The sequence below is a fragment of the Pleurodeles waltl genome, chromosome 3_1, assembly GCF_031143425.1.
Source record: "Pleurodeles waltl isolate 20211129_DDA chromosome 3_1, aPleWal1.hap1.20221129, whole genome shotgun sequence".
NCBI classification, from domain to species: domain Eukaryota; kingdom Metazoa; phylum Chordata; class Amphibia; order Caudata; family Salamandridae; genus Pleurodeles; species Pleurodeles waltl.
In genome coordinates this window covers 470095470-470114043 of record NC_090440.1, presented here as the reverse complement: position 1 = coordinate 470114043, position 18574 = coordinate 470095470, and the positions used below count along the sequence as shown (strand labels likewise).

The window sequence follows — 18574 nt, the reverse complement described above, 5'->3', positions numbered from 1 at the left end:
TTGTAAGTGATCTAACGAAAACTCAGGAAAAGAAGGGTAATTCTATTCAAGGAGAGAAAAAATGCAGAATGTGATACTCGCAAATATCGACCCCAATACAGTCGGATTTGACTAGGCCCTAGGTATATAGGTCTTGAAAGTCCTTTCCTAGCCACATTAACATTTCAGTCAATTTTCAGCGTTATTACACCTATTTGGTTAACTAATGTTAATGGGTAAATCAAATATTTTACAGTCACTCCCTACATTTGTATAAGTAAAGGTAGGTCACAGGATTGCCCAAACTATTTTCGGAAAGTATTGGTGACAGTTCTTGAGCTGAGCTTTCTACATCTTCGCATCATCCACCTTCAGACACATACATCACAGTCCTGCTCCGCTGCAAGGCCATTCACTGCACGTCCATTTAAATATAAAAGCTTATAATGCAAACAAATAATAGAGAGGTCCATAGATGGTGCTAGCATACATTTCATGCATTTTATAGCTCGAACCTTTTGATTAGTTGTTGGTGTCCTCGTTGCCCAGTAAAATCTTTTTTATAAAGGTTTAGGAATCCACTCTACAATAAAATGTACTGCTGATCTGTGTTCATACGCCTAAGGTTTACTACCATTGTTGTCAATTATAAGGAAATGGCCTTTTGTGTGGTAACCCTGTGTCCCCACACACATTTTGACTCTGAAAACGTTAGCACTGTTCACGCACCCAGCGTAAATGCTCTGACCTCTAAAAACATGTAGAATTGACTAATCCCTGTTTTTTGTTTTTCATTTGTTTTTTATTTTATCAATATAACTCCACAACTGTACAACTTAAATTCAACAACGATCATGCAGTCCCTGTGATCAATAGCACAACTCAAACATCATTTATGGAATGCCATCACAGTTCAACTATTGTCGTCTTTTTGCCTTTGTGGGAAATAGGAGAGATAAACATATAGGTATGTCGATTCCCATCATCCCCAACTATCCCCCCTCCCCCACCCCAAACCCCCCCCACCATGCCAGAACCCTTGTTACCAGAAAGAAAATATATACCTTGCAATCTCACTTTCAATCTGATGGTGCGTTTTTTGTTTGTTTGTTTTTTCCCTTGCCTAAGTTGGTTATCGACCTAGATCGTGGATTAATCTATAGGTATATATTCTGATGTTATTATCTCATATCGCACTCCCTCGCTGGGACTGTGGGGAGGCTAGTCCTGTTCGTTGCTCCTGCATAGCCCCGATAGTTCCTGTATCATGTGTCCCCAAGCCAGCAGCAATTCTGGTAATTTGACGTCCTTACTCGTTTGTCTCATATGTACTTCTTCCACCTCTGCCCATTCTCTCAAGTCCCCCAGCCAGCGTTCCCTAGTTGGGATCTGAGATCTAATCCAGTGTATTGCAATTCGTCTTTTAGCTACTGTAAGGCCCAGTACTGCAAATCTCATGCTAAGCTTACGTTTTGGATCGTGAGGCAACAAACCTAGGATACAGCCATTGATAATTAGAGGAATGTCCCACCCAGTGGTCGATCTATTCTGATCTGTGACTGCCCTCCAATATGTACGTACCTTTTGGCACAGCCAGATCAAATGCAAAAAATCGGCCTCTAGGTCAAGGCATCTTGGGCATCTAGAATCCTGTGCCGGGTAAATCTTCTGAAGTCTTCTGGCGGAGAGGTAGGTCATCTGTATTATGTTGTATTGTATTTGTTTCAATCTGGCACAAACTGATACCCTCCAAACATCCTCATGTTTTTCGGACCAATTCTCGGGGAGAGAGGTTCTTCGCTTTCCATCCCCCATTTCATCTATATTTTTTATTGTGTCACTGACCAATTCGATCGTAATGCTCGATATAAGTGTGTCACTAATGTACTCCCTCCTGCCATGGACAATAGACAATGGAGTGTCTGTGTGAGGTCTGGAGCCTCCGGGAATGTTGGCCATAGCTGTCTCGCCATGGCTGCTAGTTTTGCACATTGAAGGAACTATCCCCTTCCTAGCGCAAAAGTTTCCATAGTGTCCTGAAGGAATATAAACCGCCCATTCGGATACAGATCAGCCAGTGTCAAACACCCACCCCTTTGCCAGTGCTCTACTGACATTGATCCATATATCGAGATCGGGAGCGTAAGGGTTTTTCCGTATAATAGTTGGTACGGTTCTCACCCACAATTTTGACATTAGGCGTATCAGGTGGGGGCAGGTGGTCGGGACGTTCCCCCCCCCCTGCAAGAACAATCCAAGAAGTTGCATATTATCCGTAGTTTGTAAGAGTGATCGCTCCCAACACGGGTCTGGATCAAACCAACTCAGTGCATGTTGCAGTTGTGACACTAGGTAGTATAATTCTAGGTCTGGCAATTCAACTCCTCTGCATTTTCTCTCTCTCCGCAGGGTGTCAAGACTCACCCTGCTCCTCCGCCCGTTCCAAAGTAGGCTCCCCAGAAGGGAGTCGAATTTGCGGAACGTCTTCTGCGGTATCTCATAGAAAGTGCCCCGCATAATGTACAGACATCTCGGCAGCACCACCATCTTTAAGAGGGCTATCATGATCATCATGGAAAGTCCCAGGGTGTCCGAGAACTGGATGGATCTCTTCAACCCGTCGATCACTCTACCCATATTCTTTTCATAATGGGAGGCCTCGTCCAAAGTGATGTGCATTCCCAGGTATCGTATCCCATCTGTTACCGACTGTAAGTCTACCTGTGGGAGCCGCTCCGCAGAGGTGCCAACTAATCCCCCTAAGGGGAAAGAAAATATTTAGTTCTGTTCACTTTGAAGCGAGAGGCCATTGCAAATGCCTCAAGTCCAGCCAGCAACCCCGAGACCGATTCTGCTGGCCACCTCAGATAGAGTAATGTATTGTTCACATAAAGGGAGACAATGTGCTCCACTGCTCCAACCCGTATTCCCCAGCCTCTAAGTTTCTGTTGGAGTCTACACGCCAGCGGCTCCATAGCTAAAGCAAAGATCAGGGGCGATAAAGGACAGCCCTGTTGGGTGCCGCACTGAGCTCTATTGCTGCCAAGACTGTGCGGCCTGTATGTACCCTTGCTTTTTGGGTCTTACAGAGAAGTTTTACACATTTAACGTATTGTGCGCCTGGTCCCATTGTATTCAGCACCTCCAAACATACCTCCAACTAACAGTATCAAACACCTATTTTATATCCAAAAAGGTCAGGGCATAGACTTCATCCTCCCTCTGTAGTGAATGCATCACATGAGCCAGTCGACGAATATTACGTAAAGTATATCTACGCAGAATGAATCCCGAATGGTCTTCGTGCACCAACTGAGGGAGAGAATGCAGCAACTGTGTAGCCAACACGTGACTATGTACCTTAAGGTCTACGTTCAACATTGAAATGGGCCTGTAGGAGCCAGGTTCGGTTGGGTCTTTATCTGGCTTAGGTATCACCAGTATGAGAGCCTCTTTCATGGAGCCCAGCAGGTTCTCCCTCTCCAGTGCCTCATTGTATACTTCTAGTAGCCTGTCTACCACAGTTTCAGAGAAATGGTGATAAAATTCAGTTGGGAGGCCATCGGGACCTGGAGATTTAGCTGGTTTAAAAAAAAGCCCTTATTGCTTCTAAGAGTTCCAATTGAGTGATCGGAGTCGCTAATGGTGCACGAGCTTCCGCGGTCAGTCTCGGGAGCGGGGTTGTTTATAGATAAGTAGGTATCCCTTGAACTACTGTCTCTTTCTGGTCGTCCATGTAAACCTTCTGTAGTTGGGATGCAAATATCTTATTAATAGCCTGCTGTGTGTGGACTAGTGTTCCATGGTCATCGTGCAATTCTATGATTGGTTGGAGGTTGTGTTCTGTTTTGATTAGGTGTACTACTAGTCAACTGGATTTGTCTCCCGGTACCATCGGCTGCGACCAACTGTTTGGTTATGTTTGTCCAGCCGAACCCATATCACTCCCACCTTCTGACATTGGGCATTCCACTCCAATTTCCTTATGGACCCCGTCGAAAGAGACTTTTCGAAGGTAGTTAATTTGCTTTTCTTGAAGGGACATATCTTTTTCCAGAGTGTTTCATATAGCCTTTGTCGCTGATATACAAGCTCCTCGTACTACTACTTTCATCGCGTACTATTCCAGGGACTGATATAGATATAGACTTGATAGATCCCCAATTGTCTTTAAAGTAACTCATCAGGCCCTTTTTAATCTTGTCCCTGAAAACCTGATCTTCAAGTCATGGAGCATTCCTGCGCCATAATGTCATCGGAGGGGGAGGAACATGGTGCGAGTATGTGACCAACAGTGGCGAGAGGTCAGACAAGTATCTCCCCAAATATTGGGCTCCAGTAATATTTTGTGCTTCTGATGCCTGTGCAAATAGATAGTCCAAGCGGCTATACGTGTCTGATGCCAGTGAGTAACAGGAATAGGCCGGAGTAGTCAGGCTCTGGCTCCTCCAAATGTCTATAAGACCAAGGCTATCCTGTAACATTCTCAAGGCTGCTGTTTCCCTTGGCTTAGTGCCCTGTCAGGGTGGGGTTCTGTCCAACTCAGCATTCAAAACACAGTTACACAGTTAAAATCTCCTGCCATTAGAATCCCAATGTCTGGGGATAGGTGTAGCCTCCCCAGCATCATCCCCAAAAATTCACCATCATTACCATTCAGAGAATACACACTCACTAAACTCAGAGGGTACGCATCTAGTGTGCCTTCAATCATCGTATATCTGCCTTCCTCATCATTGAAGGTGTTAATGAGCCTAAAGGGGACAGCCGGGGCTATCCATATCAAAGTTCCTCATGCTTAGACAGAGTTGGAGGTGGCGTATAACTGTCCCCTCTAACGTCATCGTAAATATCGTATACAGTCCCCCCACAAATGTGTTTCTTACAGTAAAGCGATCGATACATCGTACCGTTTCAGATAAGCATAAATTCTATTACCTTTGACATAGTTATTCAACCCACGAACATTCCAGGTCATAATTTTGTAAACATTCTGTGATCCTGTTACTTATTTAGGTGGCATGGCAAACTATCTTTGGGCGAGATTCTAGTATTTATAATGTCAGCATCGTCAGTCCCTCCCTTACCCCTTAACATTCCAACTGCAAAAACCTAAACACTGCTTTCTGTATGACAACTAAAAAACAGGTCAAACATCTGTGCCCCTCCCTCCCACAAGCAAGGACCCCCCGTCCCTCCGAGCTCGACGGTAAGCAATGTTGAATAATCCCTTCCTCTTAAATCAAAACAGTATGTATGATGAAACAATGTAACCAGAGTGCCCGAGCCCACACATAACGCCAGCTCCCAATCGAGGGATCCTCACCATGCATGCACCAGGCCCCTGGTGGATCCTGCTATATTTACTGCATCCTGTCTAGCGGAATCCTTATTAGAGTCTGTTTTCTGGAGCAACCTTTGTGTCATCACCTTGTTACAACTCTTCTTTGTCACTCAGTGAGCGCCCAAGTTCTGTCTCACACTTTTCAACTTCAGCCTTGACTATCAGGTCCTCCACCCCCGCTCCCCACTGTGTTTCCTGTGTTGATGCAAGCTGCGAGAAAGGGTTTCTCGTTGTTAGATGATTAGGTTCTGCTCTCAAAATGCTGTCTTCCAATACCACTATTTTTCCCAAAGATCCTTCACCCATTTCGGAGTCTGACTGGAATGAGGGTGGTCTGCGGTTCTCTGTGCGTCGCAGTTCTTTCACCACCAGTCAGGTCCTGAATGGGTAGCGTCTGTTTCAGCCCCATGGAGTCCATCCATTCTGTTGTATCTCAAGGGGTCTCATTTTGCACTCTCAGAGTAGCCGGGAAAATCAAGCTATTTCAAATATCATGGTCTCGTAGTCTACGTTTAACTCCAAGGAAACTGTTATGAAGATCTTGAACTTTTTTCGTGCAGTCTGGGTAGATATTAATTTCTCTGTCCTCGTATCGAGGGTGACCATATCTTCTAATGTAGTGGAGTATCACGTCTCTGTCCACGTGATTTAACAGTCGAGGCGGAGCCCCCATTTTGGCCCGGGGAGCCAAAATTCTATGCGCTCGCTCAATCGAGAAAAAAATGCGACAGTTGAATTGGACTCAGTGCTTTCGGTATCCACTCCTCCAGGAACAGCTCGACTGAGGGACCCTCTGTCTTCTCCAGGGACCCTAGGGAACGTAAATTGTTCCTCTGGGCTTGACCTTCTGCGTCTTCGACCCGAATAGCCATTCGAGTCGCCTCGGATTGAAGCATTTCCATAGTTGCTTGAAGCGTACAAACTTTATTTTGAAGATCCTCGACCTCCCCCTCAGTTGACGTGACTCTTTCTGCCACCTTGAGAAGGTCAAGCCTCAAATGGTTAATATCCATGGCCATCGTGTCCACTTTTCCCTCAAGAGCTATCCTGGTGCCTCGTATAGCTTCCAGGATGTCCTGCATATCTTGCTTTTCCAGAGCTTTGTCTTGCCAATCCAACAAGTTAATCACATCTCGGATGGGTAGTGGGGCGGCCTTGATAGCCGTTTAGGTAATGTAGGTCTCTGCATTGACGTCATGAGCCTTGAACTTCCCGTCTGAACCGAGTTTCCCACCGAGGTCCTACACTTCAGCCGGCTGCCACGACGAGATCCTCTGCCAATCCAGCCTTCACCACAAACCGCTGAGGACCTCCTCACTGAAGAATTTTCTCCTGTAAAACAACTAACCAGAATGTAAACTTTCCACTGCACTGAACCTGTCCCTGTATGTGATCTGCAATCAATCTTGGTCAGTCTTACCTTTTTACTTGGTCTAAAGATACCAGATATCCGCGGGTGGTGCTTTGAACATTTTGGTGCTAGAACTGCCTACAACTTTGAAAAATCATATCTCTGCCTTCCTACATCCGGGGTTTGTCCTTTTGGTATCTGTTCATCAAAATGTACTCTATGATAATAAATTGGAAGGGTACTTTTATTGTGCTGTGTCCTCTACTTTTTAACTTTTTTGGTAGTGATAAATTTGTTACACACGTCTCCTAAGTTAAGCCTGCTGGCTCTGTGCTACCAATGGTTGAGCTCAGCGTTAAATTATTGAGACCTAACTGGATCTGTAAAGATAGTGCCACTATTACTTACACATTTCAACTAATAATTCACTTTCTCACATTGAAAATATGCAACTGTGAAGTGTTTTGATACTTGAGCTGAAAAGGTCAAATACTGAGTAAATTAAGTATAAACATATTTGAAAACAGAAGGGAGAACAACAGGTCCTTGCTTATTTGCACCTAGATTCTGATACAAATGAGCATGTGGATTAACATGTAGTCACCCCAGACCTGTTAGGATGAAGCTTATAAGTATGATATTCTTGATCTAAAAATGCAACAGTTGTGGCTCAGAAAGAAATGTTAGCCAAAGCTTGGAGACTCCAGAGAGCAAACAGACTTCCAAGCTCATGGAAGATGGACGTCTTATGTCCTGAGGAGCTCAATAAAGATCCTACTCATAACAGATCTAGGGAACTATAGTATGGTAGGTGGTTGCCTGTTAACGTGGTCGTCAGAAGCCACCATCTCTGCTCTTCTGGTATGAGACCACCCACACTTTTGGCAAGAGCGGTCATAGCAGCCAGTTGTCATTATCTTTTGCTTTCCTTCAAATAAATCGTGTAGATGTACATGAACTCTTTTTTTTACGGAGCATGTGGGTCATTGCTAAATGACCACCAAAATTAAAATATCAGATCTAAAAAATAAAAATAAACACTCTTTTTATCATATCATTCACTGATCAAATTCCATGTCCATAAAAAATCACATAGTTCCCAAACCTATAACAAGTAACAGAGAGAGCAAATTAAAAAAATGCATTCTCAGGCGTGTTTCCCATGGATAGGATGATAAGGCTTCATCATGGGAAACCCATCAGCACCAATACATCCAAATGAGACAGAGAAGCTGCATGTTTGGTAGGGCAGGACACACACTGATTTAGGGTTTTTCCCCGTCCCACCAAAATCCAAATGACCACCAAATTTGAAACATGAGATCTAAAATTTCAAACCACACATTTCATCATACCAATCACTGATTCAATTCGATATCCGTAACACATCACATAATTAACAAACCTACAACAAGCATAATACATTCATTCCCATAACATCTAGAGAGCAGTGCAAACGACATTAACGATCTCTACATATGTACAGTGTCACTATTTATATTGTGCCGTGAATAGAAAATGATCAGAATCGAATAGCAGAATTTAAAGATTCCTATACTGAAAATGCAAACCACAATCTGTAGCACTAATAATAGTGAACCAATAATGAAGATGACAACACTACTAAAAAAAATTGTTATATCATTGAATTGTGCAATTTGGCTGCAATAGGTCAACTGAATTAAAAAGCAAACAAAAGTGAGAAATGGCCAGCTCCATAGTGAACTAGATAATTCTGATATCCATAAAAAATGTCAGCACTTCACATCAATTTCTCAACCTTGTTGCTCTAATGGATTTTCAGGCGGAATATCCTGTGCACTGCTCATGTTACATTCTGGCTTCCGGTAGGAGCTGTCTAAGTAGGAAAAATGCTGACAGAAAAGAGAGAGATAAAACAGATTAGAAGTTTGAGAAACGGCCCATTTTATGACACATTTCTCGAATGTTTGCATTGGTGTATTTGCTGGCTTTACTTTCTCACTGCTAAATAGTAGTTAGGGATCTGTGCTTTCCCTCTGAAACATGTGCTGTGCATTGAAACTCCCTATCTGGCATATTTAACTTATATGTACGTCGATTGTAAATTGTGTCTTACGTGCATATGAGACATGGAAATGTAAAGTGATATGTGTGGCCTGCAGTGTATATTTGCAACACCCATATATATATGACAAAAAATATGTTTCTGCCTCGAGCACCACTGTGCCCTGGATAGGCTGCACTTTAAATGTGCTGCAGTGGCATGACAGGAAAAATATTGTTGCCATGTAGGAAAAGCCTATTTTTATATATTCACATGTCACCCCTAAAGTGTTCCTTGTAGGCTCACAGAAAGAGTGCTTTTTCATAAAAGCAGGACATACTACATATTAGAGTTAGTGTGCACTGTAAGTGAAATAAAACCCAAAAGCTATTTCACTTTGTAGGTCAGGCTAGACTTTTCCCTAATAGGGCTAGATGGCACCAGCTCCGCTTAGGAAAGGGCTCTAAAAATGCTTCAAAATTACTTCCAGCTAAGTTTTTTTTTCAACTTTCCCTGTGGATCTTGGCCCTTTACGCAGGGTCATTCCTAAACATTTTGTCTTCACCCTCCTGTTTTCTTAACCCGTTTTTGTTGGCTTTCAGGACTCTGCACGTTACCACTGCTAACCGGTGCTAAAGTGCTCTCTCCTTTAAACATGATGAAATTGTCGTAACCCCATTGGCACATTTAGTTTACTTGCAAGACCCTGGTAAAGGAGTAACCAGGTCATGTAAATGAAATGATACTAATTTGGCCTGCAGGACTTATTGTGTCACCTGTTTGAGTAGCCTTTTTTAAGCAGCCATTTTGACCAAGCAAAATAAACCTTTTGCCAAGCCTAAACCATCATTTTTAAAACATAGAAGTCACCCCTGTGGTAGGCCATAAACAGCCCACATGGCACAGAGCATTGTTTGGAAACAAAATGTTGTCACTACTGCAAGGACTGCCTCTCCCTTATGATACCATTAGGTTAGCTTATTATATTTATTAGGTAATGAATTTCAATTGACAACAAATTTAAAACTCTTTATTGTTAAAGATGGATTTTAAGTCAAAATTCAGAAAATTATTTTAGAAAGTTGAATTTTTTTTGTCATTTGATACCTGTATCCGGGGTCACATGACTAGGTTTATCTGACAGTGGTATTTGTGTTTTGCTCCTAGACAGTGAGACAAAGGGGGAATAGATGCTGGCAGGATGGGCCATCTTTGCCTTGATGACGGGGTGGAGCTGTCACATACCACACGTACGCATCACAAAGCCTCCCCTGAGAACCCTTCCAAAGGTTTGAGGGTAGCCTTTTGTGTCCCCAGACAAATCGGGTCTGGGCAAGGAGGCAGGAAATTCCAAACATCTCTGGGGTGGAAATGTCTAGAACTTTCTCCTACTTCAAAGTGGGCACCAGGTATGAATAATGGGCCATTAGAGCCAACTCTTCAGTAAACCTCTGGACTTGTGGTAGATTCGGGACTGCTTGTACTGCTCTGAAAGAGGCATTGCTGCTTTGCTGTCCTGCTGCCTGAGTGAGAAGGACTGGACTTGCAACTTGAACCCACGATCATCAAAGTGACTCCTTGGGCAAGTTGGCTGGCCTCCTCATGAGAGCCTCAGGGACAGAAAAGGTCCCAACCACCTTGTACACAGCACCAACACTCTATCTACTATGAGTCTTGCTTTCCAAGTGGTGCAAGCTCAGCCGTGGACCCTTAGAGGTGGGCCTGAAGATGCTTTGCCAGTCTAGCTGTGGTCTCTTGAGAAGAACCAACGCAGCACAATGAATTTTCTTGCTTCCCTGAAACAGGACCTTGCATCGTGCCTGCAGCTCTTCAGAACAGCCTCTGCACGATGCATCCCTGATGCAGGATTTTGCATCACAAGTGGCTGTCAACAGCATCTTCGACAACAATGCAGGACCTCGCATCTCAAGTCTCCTCAGCTATGGTTTCCAAGGAACCACCTCTGCATGACGCATCTTTGGCACAGTACCTTGCATCACTGCCCCCAACTCATTGGACCAGCCGCTGCGTGATGCATCCTCAATGCAGTTTCTCGCAACGCACTTCTATCTTGAAATAACGTTCGTTGTTCAGCTGGCCTAACTTGGCCCCTGAATCTAGCCCATGTGCCATCACGTAATCCTGAATTGTGACTTTTCTCCAGTCTGGGACTAACAGTTAACCACAGTTGGCACTTAGTCCTTTTAACCTTGTTTTGGTGTCACATAATTTATGTAATACATTTACTTGATTTTCCGAAATTGGTGTGGAATTTTTCTTGTGCTCTGTTTCTGCTTTTTAACTGTTTGAAGTGCTGCATAAATACCTTATAAAATGGCTCTGAGTAAAGCCTGACTGTTTTTGTGCCAAGCTACCAGAGGGTTACTGACAGGTTCATTTGGTGATTGCTTGTGTTTCACCCTAACTAGAATTATTGTTGCTGCTTGAGTAGGGTTTTACCCCCAACAACCAGTAACCCACTTTCCTACAGTTACTTAATAGTTAAATCAGATTCCTGATAACTAATAAATAAGTAAGTAGGTGTAAATTTACGTTAGGCTGTTTAAGCAAAAACTTCTTAAAAAACAGTTGCCACTAGTGACAGCTGGAATCCACCTCCTCGGTTGGGTGAGTTAAGAACCCTAACTCCAAGAGCAATGGCCTTCCTCTGAGCTCAGGAAAGGCAAATGACTGTTAACTGCAGATCACTTAGGTAATTAGGTTTTTGGGAGTGGATGAGAAGAGTTGGCAGATCAAAGGGGAGTTTAAGCACTACGACTTTTGCCTTGGAGATGCCAACGAGAATTTCTTCTATTTGACAAAAACAGTTGTTAGCCTGTCATGATCAGGAGTTGGCAACATATTGAAATAGGGGATCCTGGGTGATTTTATAGTTAGGCAAGAATGAAGTGCTTCAAAAGTACCTACTTGGACTACAAGAAAATTGTTAGGATTGGGTGACATAATTTCCTCCAGTACCTGGCTAGTTCACAGGATAAATATGGCACCTCCAGCAGCACCCCCTCAGAACATTCTAGGGCCACAGAAGACTGCATCTGAAGAAAATGGCCGAGCTGGAAGAAGAAACTTTACTTTGGACTCCTGACAGGTGCAATAGGACACACATAAGGACACCGTTTTAAAACAAAATGTGGTGTTCAAAAGCCTGCCACGAGTAGCAAGAGGTTGCCAGAAACGTTTTCCCAGCAGTTGGAGACTAGGGTGGTCATTATGACCCTGGCGGTATTACAACCGCAGGGCCAAAACGACGGGAGCACCGCCAACAGGCTGGCGGTGCCTCCCGGCGTATTATGACCGCGGCGCATGAAGCGTGTTTGTCACAGTCAAATGTTTTACCTTCAGACCTAGGGGGTCATTACGACCTTGGCGGGCATATATGAGAATCTTCTATTATTCTGTTTTGTTTTTATCACAAAGTGAATTTTTAATTTGGAAAAGGAGGACCCTCACCATCTTAATAAAAAATACCCTGGTTAGGCGACAACTCACGCTTCGGGGAAAATCTGCTGACTCCCTCGTAGCTACCGCACAAATCAGAGGCAATTTCCCAGAGAAATGCATGTTCATTTCAAGCAGCCCCAAATATTGTAGTAAGGAAAGAGCACAACACAATACAATTGGGAAACCAATTTGAGAACTAACAAAACATCAAAGTCATTATAATTGGATAAGAGAACACAGACATATGAATGTGTAAATCTTTAAGGCAAAAAATTAAACTGCTGCTTTTAAAAATAAAAGTTTGAGTTTGACAGGAACTTGGCATGATTTCAGGGTGACCGCAATGAAGCAGTCGTCTCATAAACCAAGCAGTTCATGCCAATAATAGTTTTTAATTTAGGACTTAGACTCATGAATTGGAAGTGGAACTACCTCAGCAGAACAATGTTCAAGGCTGAGGCAGGCAAATGTCCCTCAAAAGTTGAATACATTTTCGTTGAGCTCCTGCTGAAGCCATTGGCTTTGGCACAAAAGCTCTGTGCAGGAAAAAGCTGGATTTCCTATCCTTGGAGAGTACAGTATTACTGGGATATATTTGCTTCCTCTCACCAGTTCAAGGCTTTACTTCAGACTTAATTACTTTTTAAGTTCTCAAAATTTCCAGCAGGCAAGAATAGAATCTGAAGTCTGGCAGAGGACTATCAGGGAAGATGCAGGCCAAGGCCCGGGTCCCACATTCATGACAATCTCCCTGGTTAAGTCTAAAGACCTTGTCATGGTCCTCAAGATGGAGAAACATTTTAAGTCCCACTTTTAACCAGCTTTTGGGAGCATTCCTTCTGGTCCCTCCACGAGCCTCTTGGCCCTCAGGGCATGCTTGTAGACTCAAAGTCTCTCCAGCCAGGGCTCCTACATGATTACATTCTCTGTAGTCCGAGAGGCCTTGTTGGAGTCAGAAGCCCTTCTGCTTTTTGTGTACATTGAGTAAGCAGACAGGGGATCGGCCACTTTGCCCTAGTTCCAGTTTCAGGGTGCCAACCGGGAGTCAAGAAAGTTCTTTCTTCTAGTAGGGTCTTCATCCGGAGATTTCTTACTATATCTAGGAATGCTCAAAGGAGGTGTATGTGAGGTGGCAGTCCTATCCTGTGCCCATGGGCAGTGATCGGAAAATGTCCCTACCTAATCTTGTCTATTTTCTTTCCCTATGCCCACCTCCAATTGCAGTACATCCTGTGTGGTTTACTGTAAAATTTCACTTAAGCTTTACATTTCAAAATAGCTGAACTCCTCTTATCTCTAGGAGATCTCCATGCAATCTCCTGGTCATCGTTTCCCCTCTTTCAGTGGCAGAACTGGCTATCCCTCCTGCTGGGGATATATCCCCAAGGTCTAAAAGAGCTCTACCTTTAAATGGGAGCAGATCCTGTCAGCCACATTTGGGATCAGCAAATCAAAAGAGGAAGTATTAAGGCTGTCGTTTTATGTTTTCATTATTTATTTACAATTTCATATAGCCCTAATCACTGAGAAGTATAGGAGCACTTCATATAATAACATGACAGTGACATGATGTTCAGACAGTTGACATGGACCCAAGGGTCAATAAATTAAACTAGACATGTAACTGTTACTAAATACATCTCAAGAAATGGGTGTGGGGTGGAAGGAGAACTAGAGAGGAGGTCGGAGTACTGTAGCATGAGAGGGAGTGACAATGATGGCAGAGTGGAAGGAGGGGATGTGAGACAAAAAGATGAAGCAACAGGGAGTTAGGGAGGCACAGGGAAGGAAGAGGCGAGGGTAAGGAGAGAGTTGAAGAGGGAGTACGGGGAGAATGGACGCAGGGATTAAAACGGAGTGGATCCAGAGGAGGATCAAAGAGGGGCTAGAGCTAGAACAAAGTAGGAACCTGAGTATGATGAGGAGCAGAGGTTTGGTGAGGGAAAGAAGAAGAGAAGTGGGGAAGGAGATTACAATGGATTGAAGTGTGAGAGAGGGGATGGCAAAGAGGTGGGCCTGGAAGAGGGTAGAGATTGGGTATGGAGGTAGTGAAAGACAGGGAAGATACTATGGAGTAGCTGTAGGAGGTGGAGATGAGGTAATATGAAGGGTGGAAAGGAAAGAGCAGCAGACAAAGAGGGTTGGGACAGGGATCAGTAGTTATCAGTATGTTTCAAAAGTGGTTACAGAACTCTTCTGTGGTATGAGGATGATGAGGATGGGAAGGAGGTAATTTAGATCTGGAGGAAGTGGTCAGAGAGCAAGGGCTAGGAGAAGGCAAATGAAGAAGGAGGTAGTGTGAAGTAAGAAAACAGCAGGAGGAGGGGAGCAGTGGATGTAGTAGCAAGTAGTGGGAAGGGGCAGCATGCAGGGCAAGGGCAGGGAGAAGTAGGGCAGGAATTATTGGAAGACTAGAGGAGGGAATGAGTCAAAGGGCAAAAGGAAAGAAAATGGGTAAAACTAGGAGGAACAAAAGGATAATAGAGGAGGGGAGGTGTCAAGTAAAGTAAAGGAGGGAAAGAAGGAAATGGATGGAGAATGGGGAATAGGAATGCTAGTGGAGATATTAAGCAGCATGTCCTGAGTGGGCAGTTATTAACTGCACCCCAGCCCTCCTGGGTCCAGAGGCCATACCATTGTCCTCTGGCAACTTGCAAGTAGAGTTACTAACTCCAGCAAGGGTTGTGTATTGATCCCTGGAAGTGGGATGAGAGCCCAAACTGCTTTTAACACCTTTCCACTAGAAAATTAATTTAAATGTATTTTTCTAGCATTTTCCAGAGCAGAACTGTGAATTCAATATGTTAATCTTTACCAGGCTTGTTTTATGAAAAAGCTACATAGTGACTGGCAAACATGCACTGTGTCATTAAATAGCAGTGTCATGGGGCACAGAGTATATCACCAAAAATAGGATTTAGATAAAGGAATACAATCAGGGATGACCATGCAAAAAAGGAAGATTTATGCCATTTTGCAACTATTTTGCTGCCAATCTCTGAATGTCCCTCTTTCAAGCCACTTCAATGGGTAATTAGCCACTGGCAGGTCTATTACAATGGAAATCTACTTCTAACATTTTTAGAAAAAGCCACTTATTCATTACCAAACACATTTCATATAGCAAAAGTTACTCCACTACCCGGGATCCCTTAATGAAAAAGATAAACATTACATCAGACTTGTATTTGAATCACAACATTATGTTGTTTGACAAAAACGTTTTTTATTATTTTATTCAGGTAAGGGGATACCATGCCATAGAGCTAGTTAACACATAAGGTCAGGTACTTTTTACAGAGTCTATTATAATATAACATTTTATTTATTCAGGTCTCTCTTGCTTTATATGTATAACTGTATATTTTCTTTTTTACAAATTAGAAAGCACATTCCTGTTTTCCACACCTTATATAAACCTCTGATCTGGCTACTGATTTCTGAATATAAGGAATTTAGAGCAGACTAGTTCTATAGGTAATTTAAGGAACTACTTTGCATGCCTAGTTTATCTATTTTCCCATGGCTGATTAAAGCAACAAACAACAATAAAAATGTCTTTGCAGAACAAACCAAATATGTGAATTTGAGGTTTTGATGCACTGGAAACAAATTAAATGAATGGGAGTCATACTCTCCAGGTGGTCTATTTTGGAACACATTTTCTGGTGTAAACCAGCAGAAACATCAATAGAGGAAGTATATTACAAAGTCATACACATACAATTAATTATAAATATGACACATTGTATACCACACACCCAATAGTAGAAAAACAAAGTTAAGTGTAATAGTCCAGTGCTGAAAACTGTTGTGCATATTATGGGGGGCAATTCCTTCGGGTAAGGTAATTAAAAAGATGGGTTAGAGTATGTCTTTACAGCATTGTCCGGGTCTCTTACCATAGTGAGGTATGATGCTCCATGCCATTGCTGATGCGTAGAGTGCACCTATCATCCAAAACATGCATAACCAACTGAGATGCTCCCCCCTCTTCTCACGACAAAGGAATTCAGAGTAATAGGCAAACACGATGGGAAGGGATCCACCAATTCTGTTTAAAAAAGAAAACCACACCTAATGCTGGAACACAAAGCATTTCAGAACTGGAGAACACTTTTAAGTGGAAGACAAAACAGTTGAAGACAGAAAGTGAGTGAGCAAAAAAGAAATAGAAACAAAAAGGGTGACTCAAAAGGAGAATGGGAATGACAGAGAAGTAGAGTCAGAGCTAGTAAGGGACAAAGCGAGAAAGTGAGTGAGTGATAAAGAGAAAGAGAGAGAAAAGAAAAGGATTAAAAAGAAAGATGTAGCAATACTATATTAAAACAGAGGAGGAAAGAAATGGACCTCTGAGAGAGAGGGATAGGGAGAGACAGAGAGAGAGTAAGGAAGAAACTGTGATGCAGAGTTCCCACAAATGTACATACATGTATGTCTGTTTGTTTTTAGGATTATGTGAGTTGATCTGCAGAAATGACATTATTGTATAGATGTAATAGAAAGTAAATAAAGGTATTTACAAAGTATAAACCTAATTAGGAGCAATGAAACTCTAAAATGGGTGTAGATATATGATTTATGGTTGATACAGACAGAGGTAGCAAGTAGGTTCCTTTTGTGATGATGGTTGGTATTCCTCGAAGAATAGGATTCTTTAAAGGTGGATTCATCTTTCTTTTGAATCATAGCAGGGTTTGAGCAGTTATATAACCTGGTAGCATAGACTGCAAAGGTGAGCCTTATGTTTTTTCTTTCCTGGACATTTTGGGGGTCATTCTGACCCTGGCGGTCCTTGACCGCCATGGCGGAGGGCGGCGGAAGCACCGCCAACAGGCTGGCGGTGCTTCCTGGGCTATTCTGACCGCGGCGGTAAAGCCGCGGTCAGAAAAGGGGAACCGGCGGTTTCCCGCCGGTTTTCCCCTGGCCCAGGGAATCCGCCATGGCGGCGCTGCTTGCAACACCGCCATGGGGATTCCGACCCCCTTCCCTCCAGCCTGTTTCTGGCGGTGTCCACCGCCAGAACCAGGATGGCGGGAACGGGTGCCGTGCCCATGCCACATGCTTTGCAGACAGTGAAAATCGCGACGGGTGCCACTGCACCCGTCGCACCCCTGCAACTCCGCCGGCTCCATTCCGAGCCGGCTTCCTCGTTGCAGGGGCTTTCCCGCTGGACCGGCGGACGGCCTTTTGGCGGTCGCCCACCGGCCCAGTGGGAAAGTTGGAATGACCGCCGCGGTCAGAATGACCGCCTTTATCTCCTGTCTTGGGACGTCCTTGTTCCTGGTATAATGATGTCCATCAGCAGTACGTGCATATGTCACTGTATCAGTTCTGATAGCCTTCTGGATGTTGCAGAAGTGTATACATTGTCTGAAGTCCGTTTCTAAAGGAATGGTTACACTTTTTTCAAAAGGAGAGTTGATACAATGCTGTCTTTCTTTTCCTGTCAATGTACTCTTTGCAAGTGAAGACTGCATTAACAGTGAAAGTAATTTTGCATTGCCCTTCAGATGAGAGTTTAAGAATTGTTTAGATTCATATTGGAGAATGATGCTTCACCTTATTTAGAACAGTCACAAATAGGAGAAATGTTGCCTTAGTTGGGATGAACATTAGGCTGACATCCATCTTCGGGTCACTGAATGTCATTAGTCAAGTGGGCTTCAAGGTAGAGAGAAGTTCAGACGCATATTGATTGATCTTGATGAGGGATCCGAGAGGTTCAATGTAAGGACTGAATATGGTGGACAGGAGGATAGATCCCTAGGGTACACCACAGGAGCAGGAGCGCTTCTGGGATCTTGTACTTCCTATCTGTATAAACTGTTGGTAATTGGTGCCGTAGGGGTTTAACAATTGCAGGACTGTGGTATAGAAGCCCACACAAGCTTTCAGGGGTGTGAATCAATGCTTCATGGTCCACTCTTTTGAACACTGTGAGGAACATGAGTAGGATCAGAAGGCCTTAGTCAATTTTGTGTTGGTCAGTGGGACAAATTTCGCTATTTGAACAGTAGTTATTTTACAGCTACATTATGGTGTGAAACTAGATTGCTAGCCCCTTGGATGTTTTTTTTTGTTGCTCCTGCATTTGGGTGAGACTGGGTTCTTGGTGATGTTTCTGATGAAGTGTATGTAAATGTTGGGGTGGAGTTTAACAAGGCTATCTTGGTCCAAGGAGAGTTTCTTGTGGAGATAGAGTATATGTCTAACTTGAGGGTATTTGGGAAAGTTGTCAAACTGAGGAAGGATTTGAAAATGTTGGGAAGGGGTGTGAAGGCTTCCAATTCAAGATACATAATAATGGATGCTTTTAAAATGTTTTTAAAACTACGTCAAGGGGTAAATATTTGTTAAACTCATATTTTTACGATTTATTTAACAAGGTATTTAAACAAAAATCATGTTC

General features: G+C 43.3%; 1 protein-coding gene across 3 annotated transcripts in view; it reads right to left on the bottom strand.

Moving 5' to 3' along the window:
- The window catches only part of SV2B (synaptic vesicle glycoprotein 2B), a 506854-nt gene that overhangs the window by 155698 nt on the left and 332582 nt on the right, over positions 1–18574 (bottom strand). For all 3 annotated transcript variants that reach the window (XR_011201358.1, XM_069222743.1, XM_069222744.1), the window contains one exon: positions 16065–16216. Coding sequence is in view for 2 of the 3 variants with exons in the window: in XM_069222743.1 (XP_069078844.1) it covers positions 16065–16216 (152 nt within the window). In the remaining variant the exon portion in view is untranslated. The remainder of the gene's footprint in view (positions 1–16064; positions 16217–18574) is intronic.